General features: G+C 43.3%; 1 protein-coding gene across 1 annotated transcript; it reads left to right on the top strand.

Moving 5' to 3' along the window:
* Window positions 1-6,769: 6,769 nt before the first annotated feature.
* LOC127774059 (myb-related protein 308-like) lies at window positions 6,770-8,219 on the top strand. The gene is made up of 2 exons (XM_052300331.1): window positions 6,770-7,271; window positions 7,372-8,219. Exons 1-2 carry the CDS (start codon window positions 7,009-7,011, stop codon window positions 7,889-7,891), a joined length of 783 nt encoding a protein of 260 aa, XP_052156291.1. The 5' UTR covers window positions 6,770-7,008; the 3' UTR covers window positions 7,892-8,219.
* The last annotated feature ends 6,926 nt before the right edge of the window (window positions 8,220-15,145 follow it).

Genomic DNA, 15,145 nt, shown 5'->3' with positions numbered 1-15,145 from the left:
GGTAACTGATGAAGTACGTACGTGTTGAAAACCTCGTTCAGATATTGTTATCCATGGTGGAAATTAGTTGTGCTATCTTGATGTTGATGATATTCCTTCTTGGCTTCTTGCCGGTGATAAGCACGCGGCCACGCAACGGTAGGTTTTGGCCGCAAGCTCAACAGTACGTACATAATTACCACATGCATGCACCTACCCGGCCGGACAACTGATCTCTCCGAGCAAGTTGCAGAGGTTGAGCTTAACTGTCGAAGACTTCTGGGTAAGGATCGGATAGCTATCTAACGCAGACTATTTCTCTCTTCTAGGTGGTGTTTTTTTTTTCTCAAGATGAAGATTAAAATTTTTACGTAAAATAAGGTGATATTAACGTATAATTGATTGAGTTTTAATTATTATAAACTTGAAAAATAGATTAATATGATATTTTAAAGTAACTTTTATATAGAAAGTTTTTACACAAAACACACCATTTAACAGTTTGAGTTTAAAAAGTACGTCACAAAAATCTTAATTTTTAAGAACGGGACCTTAATTTGCATGCCATTGCTTTCGCCAATGATGCAAACCCTCCTCTAATTCCTTGTGAAAAAGGTATAGTAGGGGATTTTGCAGAATAATATTAATTCCCAACCGCTGACTCGCCAGCTTACGTACCTCTCGTCGATCGGCTCGTCGCGCGCTGTCTACTTGTTGTCTAGTAGCAGGCCACCACTGGATCGGAGGCCAGTCCATGACACGAACTGATCATCACGAAGAAGCCTGCGCCTGCGTTGCCGGAATCTCCCGTGATATCTCTTCGACGCTTCGTGATCGAGCTCGTTTTTTTTTTGCTAGCGTTTGATCGTTTCAGAGCTCGATCGGCGGCGGCGCGGCCGACGTACGTACTCGCCGTCGGTGTCGCACTGTACGTACACAGTTGTTAGGAATTCAGACACGCGAGCTCGATAATCCATCACTTGATCAGATTTTTCTTTTGTTTTATTAATTAATTGCGTCTTGTGATGCCATGTCGATCGGGCAGATCGATTACTATTATTCTACGTCCAAATTTGCGACTGCACGTAATTAACCCATTGTCTAATTTGTTTTAGAGCAGGTACAACAGCAGACTATAAACCAGCTATATAAATATATTTTAAAGAGATAGAGAGAGAGAAGAGCAGCGGGCTACATATATGTAGCCAGCTGCAGCACGGATTTTAAGACATAATATGTGTATGACAGGTGAGATCAGGTATTAATAGTATAGTAAACAACTATTATATATGAATTGGTTATTATATTGGTCATATATGATTTGAAACTAATAGTTAGCTTATACTATTGAACTGGCTCTTAATATTAAGCTCTATCCCGTTCTTCTGCACGAGCAACGAAGCTGCATGCATGATGCAGGGAGTACGCTAGCTAGTACGGGCAAGACGCATGGCCGATTGCGTATCATTGTTAATTGGTTGACCAAGAAAACGGTGGTACTTACTTCAGTTATCCACGGTGTTTTGTTCTTGTCTTGTTGCTGCCGCTGCTCAGAGTCAACGCGAGAGAAACGTTCTACGTGTTCATATCGTATAATTAACCAATTAGCGGCAACGTGTGCACCGTAACGTACCAGTCGTCTGCTGCAGAGTTGTTGCAGGCATCTGCTGCCTGCCTGCAGATGCAGGTTGGTCGCCGGAACCGGAAGATTTCGTCTCATGAGATATGTGGTCGCTGAGACTTCCAAATTCATTCACGACTCCGTTGACCGAGCAATGCCAATGAAGAATACAGTAATTGAAAAGACAGACGCGGAGCGCTAGGACTGTAAAACGTTGCTTTTTTGCAAGGAGCAATTGAAATGTCGGATATCACAGTGATTATCTCTAAACCCTAAACCCTAAACCCTAAACCCTAAAGTAGCATAAGAAAAAACCCGGTACCAAAAAATAGCACAACAAATTTTTCACTTCGACTAAAAGCACAGGGCACCAATTTTCTTGCCATTCATAGCACTTCCGTCACATTTGCCATCCAAACATGTGAGTTGACATAAAAAAAAAGACTCATTTGCCCTTCTTCCCCGAGCTAGCGCTCTTCTCCCTCAGTGGCGTTGCCGCGCCTGTGTCGCCGACGCTCGGTGAGCTGACGGAGCTGCGCTTACCGCCCGCCCGCCCGCTCAGCCACTCCCGATCGGCGCCCGCCACCACGCCTCCCACCGTTGCCCGCGCCAGATCCGCCGCGCTGCCGCTGGATTCACGCGCGTGGGGTGGAGCACCGTCCAGATCCGCATGGGAGGAAGGCAGTCGAGACGTCGCGCTTCCGGCCCGCCGGCTCCTGGCTGCCTACTCGTTGGCGGCGGTGCCGCCCGAGGTCATGAAGCCAACAAAGCCCGCCGCCCGCCCGCTCGCGAATCATCCCAACATCCGCCAGCGCACGCCACAGCCCTGTCTGCAGGTCATCATCCCCGTCGCCGCCGTCCCCGTCACTTTCATCGTCGTCGTCGTTGTCATGTGGAAGTAGCGGCAAGCCAGCGCCGCGCGGCGTGGTGGCGAGGGAGAGGTTGTTCTGCGGCACCATGGGCCACATCCATCCATGCCGAAGCTAGGGGCACCCACGTCATCGTCGTCGTCCTCGTTGTCAAGCTGCCACCGGCGTGGGAGGCTTGCCCTCGATCAGCAGCGTAGAGTGCCAGACAAGGTCCACCTCGCCGTCGGCGGCGACGGTGAGCCACGCGCCCACGTTGTTGAAGAGCACGCTCGCAGCTCGCTCGGTGGTGGCGGGGAGGCGAGGCGGTCTCCAGGCAAGCCGATGGCCGCCGCGTCGCCGTCCACGAGGGTGGGGAACGTGGGGAACGAAGGGCAAATATGTCCGACAAAAAAATTCTCCACTACGATCTGACGCCGTTACTTCAAAATGTGACGGAAGTGCTATAGGGCGAAGAAAAATCGGTGGCCTATGCTATGGGTCGAAAGTGGAAACTTTTTGTGCTATTTTTTGGTACCGCTTTTTTTGCTGTGCTATGGATCGAGTTTTCTCGATTATCTCAACACATATCCTTCAATTCCAGAATTCCTAGCTACCTTCCGATATGATCGAGATTAGCAATCAGCAGTCTTATAAAAAAAGGGAATTGCTAGATAATCTAACAGAGTTGAAGGTGTTTTTGAAGGGGCTGATATATACTGGAATCTCGTTTCAAAACAGAATGATATTGGTTAGGTATCAGATCCTAATGCTTATCAGGTATATCATGCGATTCTACTATGTGTCAGGTGATACTTGGAAGGTATCAGATGATACCTATCAGGTATCATGCGATTCTTACCACGTGCTCCCTCCGTCCTAAAAAAAGTGAATCTAGTACTGGATGTGATATATTCTAGTACAATGAATCTGGACAGATATATGTCCAGATTCATTGTATTAGGATGTGTCACATCCAGTACTAGGTTGGTTTTTTATAGGACGGAGGGAGTAGAAAGTGATACCTACGAGGTATCAGGTCCTGATACCTAACCGGTATCGGGTGATACTTGTCAAGTATCATGCGATTTTACCACGTGTCAGGTGATACTTGCAAGGTACCATATGATACATATCAGGTATCATGCGATTCTTACCACGTAGAAGATAATACTTGCGAGGTATCAGGTCCTGATACCTAACCGGTATCGGGTGATACTTGTCAGGTATTATGCGATTCTACCACGTATCAGGTGATACTAGCGAGGTATTAGATGATCCTCGTCGTCTCCACTGCACCGCATGCCCATTCCTCCCCCGGCGGCGCTCCACCACCACCAATGCATCGGCGCCCCAGCAGGAGGAGGAGAGGATCCCTTGGAGTACAAGGAGTACATCGTTCTCCTAAGGCCGCGACCGGACGACAACGCCGTCGGCATGGACGACGACGGCGCACGATGGAGCTGGCGCCTACCCTTCCTCCCCGGCAACACCACTGCCGATGGCAAGCCGCGGCTGGTCCGCTCGTACAAGCACGTCGTTGACGGCTTCGCTGCCCTGCTGATGGAGGTCGATCGAGATGGAAGAGGTGTCTAAGAAGCCCGTCTTCTGGCGCTGCTTCTTAGACGGCATCGCTCGCTTGCATCCAAGCCCTCTAAAAAATTCACTCACTTGCATTGCTGGTTTAAGCAGGAAGGAGGATGGCAACCTTGCAGGATCCGGCCATGGCGCTGCACACGACGGCGCCACCATTCTCTCTCCAATCCAATCCAATCCAATCCCTTCGTCTCGCACTGTTGCGGTGGACGAAAGAGGATTCTGTCCCAACGGGATCCTGTTGTTTAGCATTCCTTGTTTTCGAGCCCTCACAGACCAATGCCTGCCATATTGTTTCTAACTACTCCCTTTGTTTCATATTATAAGTCGTTTTGATTATGTTTAAAGGCAAACTACTTAAAGTTTGACTAGGTTTATAGATAAATATAGTAATATTTATAATACCAAATTAGTTTTCTTTAATCAATAATTGGATATATTCTCATAATAAATTTATCTTGCATTGAAAATGTTACTATATTTTTCTATAAACTTGGTCAAACTTAAATCAGTTTGACTTTAGCCAAAGTCAAAACGACTTATAAACGAATGGACTAGCAGTTAGTCCTTTAATTACTTCCAAACATTTGTATTTAGTGAGTTTTTTCACAAGTTAATAGAGTTTGTTATTATATTAACATATAATAAATTGATAAATTATAATTTATAAAGATAATATAAATAAGACAAAGCTTCTTAACGAGTCCAACGAGCTTAACAAGTTAGCTCACGAGCTGGACCGAGCCAAGGTTTTAGCTTGGTAAGCTTAACTAGTTAAGCCGAATTGGCTCGTTCAGATAATAAGCCTGACAAGCTGAGCTATCTAGTTATTCACTCCCTAATCTTCGGACAATAAGTTATAACCTAAAAATTTCTTTCCAAGCAGACTGTTATGATCACATTGTTAGGTCCAGTCTGCAATGCATAGAGGAGAAAATAGTTAGTGAGATTCTTACAAAAAGTATACAAGATTTTTTGTTTTATCAACTCATGTAATGTTTCTGGTATCCGACCCAATTTATTGGGACCCAACCGACCCAACAAAACCAAAGTAGCTCCCAACGAAAAGGGAAGCTTGGCATGTTAGTTTTGACCCGGGACAGCTTTAGCCGATTCTCTATCCGATTCGAGCCCACAGGCCACAGAGGCTAGGTACCAACCTCAACCTAAACTGCTAACCAGATACACGTCACCTAATCAACCCCCTATAATAATTGCTTACTTCAATAGGGTAGGATGTTGTGCAACTACAACTCATAAATAAAGGAGAGTTAGCTAATCAGTGGTTGGTTGCGCTGCATATTGTCCTGTACTTCGTTCATTCGAAAGATGCTGTTGTTAAGAGATGTATCGTCTAAATATGTTTTATTTATAGAACCAAGATGTCCATTTTGTCATAAAAAAGTTGTTCCAACACTTTTAATAATTCATCTAAACAACCTAATAAAAACGCTCTCTTAATACTATTTATCTGTGTTCGCGGAAGAGTTTATGATCTTGAGTGCTTCCAATACTGGTATTGCGAAAAACTGGTCCATAGTAAAATGTGTTAACATGTTATTTGATCATGACTTCCTGAGTTCATCGTCATACTAGCTCCAAGAGAAATATAAGTGTTAGGTCTTGTTTAGATGCATTATCGGAATCATAGGTTTACAAAAGCCTTTTGTGTTGCAAGTGTGGACTGGAAAGCCGCAATTTTGTGTTGGTTAAAAAGTTTGCTATATAGTTATATTAAATTTAGCTACTAAATGAGCATAGGATTACATGGCACGATTCTAGCTATGAAGGCGTGTCACCCTATATATCATTGAGGCTTCAAAACAAAATGCATTAATAAAAAGTTAAAATCATTGAACTTGGCAAGATTAAAGGTAACATAAAAACAAACAACCCCTAACATAAATATAAGACTGATAAACATGATCCATAATAATCCTATACAACATCAGAAGTCGACTCATATGCACCACCAGCTATCAAAAATTCAACTCACCACCCTAAATTACATGAATCTTAACTACTATCTCCGTTTAACAATGTAAGTCATTTTAGCATTTCCCACATTCATATTGATGTTAATGAATATAGATATCGTCATTTTAGCATTTCCCACATTCATATTTATTTAATGAATATAGATATATATATCTATTTAGATTTATTAACATCAATATAAATGTGAGAAATGCTAGAATGACTTACATCGTGAAACGGAGGAAGTAGTTTTTTACGACCATATGACTATTGCAATTTCTTAGAAAATCCCTCCACTGTACAACCGTACTTGAGTTGACATTATTGCACACATTTGAAGTGTATACAGTGTCCATCTTAGCATTGTTCCTTGATACACCAGTCAACCGACTCAATCCAATACATCGTTGCTAAATACTAACGAATATCCTTTACTTTAGTTTCACGCATCCTCTATCATAATAACACTATCATTATAGACATTGATATATGAGATAATAGTAAAATAGAACCCACATGACTATACCGGTAGTAACATTACATCCTCACCCCCTTAGTCTCTACGGCCATCCATCGTCTAACTGTAAACACCAACGCCTGAGATTAAAGAAAACCACGAGGAGGAAAAGTAACCGTAACTACCAAACCACCAAGCCCAATACCCATAACAATAAATAATTAATAAAAGAGCGCGGGCCCACCACCCAACCCACCTCTCCTCTCCCGCGGTCAAACTCGTCCGGGTCAACACACGCGTGACGCGCAGGCGCAGCGAGCTCAGTTACCTCTCCTCCTCTCTCGCGCGCGCTCGCCCCGCCATATATACCGGCGAGCTCGCGCGGTGTCCTCCTGTCTGTCTGTACCTCCGCCGCGGCTCACCTGGAAACTGGGCAGATTGGACAATCGCGCGAGCGAGCTAGCGAGAGAGAGCGCGAGAGAGCGAGGCGGCGCGCGCGGTGGTTGCGGATTTGTAGCTTAGAGCGCGGGGCCATGGGGAGGTCGCCGTGCTGCGAGAAGGCGCACACGAACAAGGGGGCGTGGACGAAGGAGGAGGACCAGCGGCTCATCGCGTACATCAGGGCGCATGGCGAAGGCTGCTGGCGCTCGCTGCCCAAGGCGGCGGGCCTCCTCCGCTGCGGCAAGAGCTGCCGCCTCCGGTGGATGAACTACCTCCGCCCCGACCTCAAGCGCGGCAACTTCACCGACGACGAGGACGAGCTCATCATCCGCCTCCACAGCCTCCTCGGCAACAAGTCAGTCTCCCTCCCCCCGTCTCCGGCGCCGCCGCCACCGATCGATGGAGCATTCATCAATTCCTTGTGATTCTCAATTCGGTTTCGCTTCTTCTTTCAGGTGGTCTCTGATCGCCGGGCAGCTGCCGGGGAGGACGGACAACGAGATCAAGAACTACTGGAACACGCACATCAAGCGCAAGCTCCTCGCCCGCGGCATCGACCCGCAGACGCACCGCCCGCTGCTCAGCGGCGGTGACGGCATCGCGGCGAGCAACAAGGCGGCACCACCGCCACCGCATCCCATATCAGTCCCGGCGAAGGCGGCGGCCGCGGCGATCTTCGCCGTGGCGAAGCCGCCGCCGCCGCCGCGCCCGGTCGACTCCTCGGACGACGGCGGCCGCAGCAGCAGCGGCACAACGAGCACGGGGGAGCCGCGGTGCCCCGACCTCAACCTCGAGCTCTCGGTCGGGCCGACGCCGAGCTCGCCGCCGGCGGAGACGCCCACCAGCGCGCGGCCGGTCTGCCTCTGCTACCACCTCGGCTTCCGCGGCGGGGAGGCGTGCAGCTGTCAGGCTGACAGCAAGGGCCCACACGAGTTTAGATATTTCAGGCCGTTGGAACAAGGCCAGTACATATGAGATATGACCATGAGATGTGAGATGGCTTAATTAGCTTCAATTCCCAACATGTGTAACACAGGGAGTTTTTCTAGTGGACGACAATACTGTTTAATTTCAGAAAAAAAAAAAGGGAAAGAAAAAGGTTCTAATCTGTTCATATTTCTTACTATTATCCAATCTTCATGATCTCAATCTCTCTCTCTCTCTCTCTTTATTATTTTTCTTTGTAGTAATTAACTTCATGTTGGTTCCTCTAAAAAAGATTGGTCGATGTTATTCAGTGATAAATATTCCTAGATGATGATAATCAGATAGTGGACTAAGGTTGGTGCTAAAAGGGAGGAATCGTTGGGCATCTGATTCTAGTGCTGGCTCTTTGCATTTTGGATCATGTGAATATTATGCAAAGACATCATGTGTTTTGTTTTTGGTAGGTAATATATGTACTAGTAGTATTCTTTGCTTCTACTTCACAAATTCTCAGGACTTCAAATGGTATGAAGTTAGGCACTAGGGAACGTTGGGTAGGTAATTATTCGTTGAGATGCTATTTTGGGAGTATTTGGAACTGGTAGTTTGGTTGCAGGAATGCCATAGGAGCCTTTGGGTTTTTTCCGGCTTTTAGAGTATTGCACAAATGAGCTTGAACCTCATGAAAAGACATCCTCAAAGCTCAGGTCAATATCACTCTTTCTTTCTCTTCTTCTCTAATTGAGATAATTTGTCTCAAAAAAAGATTATATAAGGTACCCAAAATGCCAATTTTATCAACTATTGGCATTTCAATTTGTTGAGTTTCAATATATGTCATATGTTTCGTGATATTTTTCCTATTTTCATGCTTTCCCCATCTTTCTTTGTGGGTCCTTTTTCACAAAAGGAGTGAAATAAGATACTAGTCTTAGAGACAAGTCTCATGCTCTTTCTTCCTTAATTTGTGTGATCGCTAACTCTTTCAATTTTTCCTAGTACTCTATTATATCGGGGTTACTACCTTTCATTTCATGGGAAAGTAACCCTATATTAGTATAGTAATATATGACATGTAATGTATTTAATGTTTTTGTGTGTTCGCGGGAAAAAAAGCTAGACGATCCTTCGTGTTTCTTTTGTTTTTCCATAGAAGCTCCACAGGAGCTGCTTGGTAAAAGAAAAACAATAGCCGTCTACTCATATTGTCTCTCATTTTTCTCTAGGTTGATCTCAAAGGTTTAAAGTTTCGTTCAAAAAATAATTAATTCGTTCGTTTCAAAGGTTTAAAGAAGTATATTTCAATTTTTTGTTCAAACAAATTTGTAACGGAATTCTCAAAAATTTCGCGTGCCGCTGTGTCATGCAAAGGAATACATATTGAGAAAACCCTGAGAAGTCAGAAGAGGTCACTGTTCAGAATTCATAGTGCAAGGTTACTGTCCAGAATTCAGAGTGCAAGACTGCAAGCTGGAATCAGCTCGATTTTTTCTTTTTTCTTTTTTTAAGAAAGAGAGTGATCCACTGCAGAATCTGCCTGTGGCGGCACACGCAAATGCGTTTTTGTTTGGGTTTGGTAGGTAGCCGAATCTTACATAGTACCGAGGAAAAGGACTTTACAACTCAGAAAAGTGCAAAGGGGAAGAGAGGGTGTCATGTGAGTGCATATGAGCTCTGAAGTCTGAACTGGTACTACCGATGGATTCGGTGTATTTGCTGCAGGCACCTGCTCGTCCTTCTTGTTCAGAATTCTCCTTTCTTTCTCTAGCATCCTGGATCTTGCACCACCAGTTGTCCTGAGTCCAAACCTGTGATCAAGTGTATTGTTTGACATTTTAACATCACTCGTAGCCGAATAAGAAATCCAAGACATCAAGTGATCAAGTCAAACACACTTACAACATGTAGATTCTCACTAAGTTCTGAACATAAGTCAGAGCTGAAACTTCTACGTCTAGCGATGCATGCCTCTGACCAATTAAACAGGCCGTAGTTGCACTAGGTTTACTTTTATCACCTTTGCTTGTTATTACTCCTACGTGCAAAACGTTTTTAAGATGAAAAGGAAGCTTTAATAATCTTACATCAAAATCATATAATTATTCTAAGGACACTCTCGATCTCCATATAATTAGAATACACATAACACATGATTATTTCTTTAATAAAAAAAAAAAGAACGGCACGGCAATAAATATCACAATCTTTGTTTTTTAAATATATGACGTCGTTAACTCTTTGACAAATTTTTGACTATTCGTCTTATTTAATTTTTTTTACAAATATATTTTTTAAGTTATGTTTAAAGTTTATTTCATGATTGATCAAGTTACAATAAAATAACTTATAATTACATAAATTTTTTGATAAGGCAAATGATCAGAAGTATCAAAAAGTAACAACGTCGTATATTAAAAAAACGGAGAGAGTATGTCGCAGGGATCGTCCTCGATCCAAAGTAGCTGCAGAAATATCTTGCTAAATATCTCTCGAAACTGACCTTGCTATCCTCTCTCTCGCTAGCTTCTCAGACGACCTGCATGATCCTCTTTTGCCCGGTCTTTTTTGCACTGTGACGCGATGTGGCGTCGCTGTCCTGCCATTGTGTAAAGATGCATTTCGGCTGGTCACAAAAGATCGATGCAATCCGGAGACACTCACTCACACACACACACACACACACACACACACACACACACACGATGGCACAGGCCTGGTCCAAAAGTTCATCAATCGTGTGGCGTTAGTGTCAACTGCTCAGGGTTCTCTTTCTGTCTGTCCATTCGGCATGCACTAGATCCAGGAAACATCACCATAGCAACAATAGCAGCAACAGCACACGTCGATTGCTACTACTTTTTATTGTTATTCTTTTTCAAAAATTTCTCCCGTATGCAGACGCCCATTTGATGATACTACAATCTAGTAGACCCGTCAAAGCCATTACTGTGCAGTACCATGCTCGTAAGGTCAGCTCTGTCTGAAGTCAGAATTCGGGTGGGAAATTTGAGATGTTCCTGTCTGAAGATGAAGCCCATCATACTATCATATCTCTCCCGATCATTCAAGGCACTGCATTGATTGAATCAGTGCATGAAGAGCTGGATCTGAGCCTAGCTCCTGAGATTTGAAAACCTTGAATAGTCTACCATGCAAAAGGGCAATGATCACTGATCATTTTGATTAGGTCCTCCTTATGTAGTCACTCATGTGTGCTGTCCTAATCTACAGCCTTCACCTTCACTTGCTTTGAACTTTCACTACGATGTGACGAAAAAGTTGAAAATTTGTGTGTGTAGGAAAGTTTTGATGTGATGGAAAAGTTGAAAGTTTGAAGAAAAATTTTGGAACTAAACTCGGCCGAGAACTCTTTTTCTTGCGATTTCCTCTGAACTTTCACTGTTCTGTTTGGTTTCCATTCATTGCCAAAGTGCATGCCCCCACTTTGGCAGAAGGATCAAAGTCACCTACTTGATCGAATCGATCACATATGGAGACTGGATTGGAATATCTCATCTCGATGGGTACAGCTAAACTAGGCGTGTCTTCAAGTTGATTCTGGCAGAAAAGAGATATTGTGTCAAGTGACAAATCCTGTGCTAAATTAGGGCATAGGTGCTTACTTCACGGCCCTGTTAATTAGGTCTTGTTGCTAACTAGTTGTTTTGATTACTCCTGCAGAAGTCTTCGAGGGTTAATTAATTCCAGCTCCTTGGGATATCTCTACTTCGGATCGCCACACTCAAACGAAAACGAGAGTACGTGTTAGCTAGGGTAGTAGAGTAGAAAATTTCAGCTCCTGTACCCAAACTTGCCTTCTCTGAAAGCTGCTAGCCAAGCGATTTGTCACGTATCTCAATGCTTAATTAGGACAGGATACAGACAGGTACTGTCCTGCTGAGCTAATGGCGTGCAACCGAAAGCAACATGTTCAGGATTTTCACCTTTCTTTCCCCAATGATCGGGATTATTTTTTTTAAATAATGAAAATGGAATTAATATTCAGAATTACAAAACAAGCAATTCTGATTTCCCAGGAAAGCTAATATGATAGCTATTTTCACAATCAGCAATTGGCTACAATTTCGGAAATCCGATAACACGTCTATATGTATCTATACTAATTACTTAAAAGTCAGGATATATATTGATTAGGTGAATTATTATCTAGATACTAGTATTAAGAATTCATATTAAATAGAACATTCATTGCAAATACTATTGACTCATTAATTTTAGTTTGTTCAAAATTTAATAAACTCGGTGCTAATAAATATAGAGTTATAGTGCCCATATTGACCTTTAATTAAGTCTATTTATTAATTCAATTTTGAGACTTGAAATTCATAATTAGCAAGATGTAACTGACAAAGTACTATTTTTTAATCAAATCGCTATGATTCTGAAAATAAGCAATTACATATTCAACTCATGATTAAAATTTTAATATTCATTAATACCAATAATAATACTCCCTCCTTCCAAAAATCTGAGACCTATTTCTTTTTCATCAAAACCAAGAAGCAATTAACTCACTCACCATGTGGCAAAACTAATAAACATGCAACCAATAAGTACTAGAATGTCTTCTTGATTTCCGATCAATAATTTAATTTTGCACATAATGACTATAAATAGGACTCAGATTTTTGGAGAAACCAAAGAACGAAATAGATCTTAGATTTTTGGAAGGAGGGAGTAACACGTAAAAAAGCAGGGTAATCACACCCCGGTTAAGTTAGGACTCTACTTTATACTTTTTCCAGATATTTGTACTCCATTGAACTTCCCAACCAACAATACGATTAATTTAGAGGGGCCTCTAGCCGCCAAGGACGCCACAATATTCCATCTCCGGACGGACACATACCATCATGCGTTTGATTTTGGGTTTGGATGGCAGCAATAAATTTCGGTCGAAGTGGAAAGAATTTGGACGGGAAGGCATGAATCGGGAGGAGGTAGCTGGAGGTTGGTAGGATGATGGCATCACCGAGTACACGCACCTAATTACCTTACTTAACCGGGTAAGCTTTGCTGCTAATTAAATATACGGAATTCCATCTATCGCTGGAACATGTTTTCTGTCACGTTACACGGAGGTTGTTTCGTAAGTTGTTGATAAGTTTGTTGGTTTTAAGTTCAACTTGTGTATGCGTGCTGCAAGATGAGCTATCAAAATCACTCGCCCTAAAGCATGCTCTGTGTGCTATTCAAATAGTCATATTTTTTAACATAATTTGGGAATATAATTATCGTGACATTTATCACTTCATTAGCATGCAAGTTTAAATTTAATCTAATATACAAGGTTTAAAAAATCTAATTACGAATATTGCCAATACAATTGAAGGTCAAATTTGTCATTTTCGTCTCCCAACATGAAGATTGAGTTCATGTGAGATTTTTGTGAAACAATACATATATATTGTCACAGTGTTATCGAGTGTTTTCACTTACTCCGTTCATTTCTAAAATATAGGACGCAAATATTTCCTTTTTATATTTCATAATACATAGACGCGCATGTATACATGTAGTTATTGGTAGTTGGTCCAAAATAATATTTTGGGAACGAGGAGTATTTGATTTGGTCGTTTCAAAGATAATTAGGGGTGCACCGGTATTGGTGGTGCGCATGCAGTTGCTTCCGAGCTGGTGCCACAACCGGCGTTGGATCAACCGAAATTAAATTTGTGCTCATGGAAAAAAAAAAGGCAGTTGGGCAGTTCTCTTTCATTCCTCGGTTGGAACAATTGCATCTCATGGAATGCCTGTCTTGTGTGGGCTGTGTCGCTGTCCCAACTCAAAGGAAATGCCAATCGATCGAAAAGGTGGTTAGGCAGCTACCCTGTTCAACCAACCGCAGCTCTCTCTCCATCGGCAATACATGTCACACTCATACACCCCACAATCCCACGAAGGCACACACACAGCCAGGCATCTAGAAGGATTCCTCTCCTATTATTATCATTATTATCCTGTGATGTTATGTGCAGGTGGTTAAGTTGGGCACAACAGTGTCAGTGTGTGACTGAGTGAGTGAGGCAAAGTGCTTGCTTCACTGAAGAACACAGGATGAGCGCACATAGACAGACAGATAGGCAGGCAGGCAGCATCAGATGACAGGTGATCAACTTGCTGTGGTGATATAGACTGATAGTAGGAGTATTATTATGCTCGTTTGGCCTGCACATATCCTGCTTGCGAGCTACAGTAGCTATTCCTACCAAACCTTCCGTTTTGTCATGTGGACCACAGTTGCTGAGCGTTCGTGTCTAGATGCATCGCCAAGCTAAGTACTGCTGCATGATGCACCCGTGTAAGTATCTCTTGAGAGCATGTGACGACTCTTGATGAGAAGCTGCAGCAATAATCCATGGTCATTATTGGCAACTAGGTTGTGCTACAGGAACTTGGAGACGACGTAACATTTGTTCAAGGATTGCACATTCACGCGGGAAAGTTTGAAACAGGGTCTCTACAAGATTAGGTTGCAATCACGCTCCCACGACACATAATCCTGATGTGGCATCGTTTGATTGGTGGGAAAGAAGAACAAGCCAAAACGATAAGAGCAAAACAAAAGGAATACGCTCCATCCACATACTTCTCAGCTGGGAGATTTGGTGCCGAAGGAATCGGCGTGTTTTCAGGAGCAAGGAGCTCATGATGTCGCAACCAGTGACCAAAATCTTAGATGAAATCAACATATGGATTGTATGTGGGGGCAAAAAAAACTTAGCGAGATTAGCGCCTAACAATCCCATAATGTAGTTTCTCTGTCCTTTTCTTCTCCTATTTTGTGTTTTCCTTCATCTTTGGCGACTACGTACAGTTCTTCATTCACTTAATATAAAACCAGCGCAAGAGCTGGCTTAGGTTTCAAAAGAAAAATAATTATTGGCAACTAGTACTAGCTTAGCTAGGATTGGTGGTGGTGATAGTAAGCGAGCATGCAGAACGTCGGCCGGGACGGATGTAGGGGATATATACGTTAGGTGCAACAAGATTTCTGGTGGGATTGGGTGGTGGGCGCGCACAGCGCGCGGTGGGAGGAGCCAATTAGCGAATGAATGGATCAGCAGATGTGTGTATCTTAATACGGAGTAGTACATTAGTGTTACAGCTTCTGGTGTGTTATATCCAGTCGTTGGCAGAATGAGCTGGCCTGGCTGTGTGCCCAACAGCAAGCTGTATATATAGGCTGGCAAGCAAATTGGTGCGTGAGCATGTTGTTGTTCTCTGTTGACCCGTTAACTTGCCGTGCATGCTGTGTAGTGGCAGATTGATACGCGATCT

The sequence above is a fragment of the Oryza glaberrima genome, chromosome 5 (assembly GCF_000147395.1).
Source record: "Oryza glaberrima chromosome 5, OglaRS2, whole genome shotgun sequence".
Classification (NCBI taxonomy): domain Eukaryota; kingdom Viridiplantae; phylum Streptophyta; class Magnoliopsida; order Poales; family Poaceae; genus Oryza; species Oryza glaberrima.
This window is presented reverse-complemented; position numbering and strand designations above follow the sequence as displayed.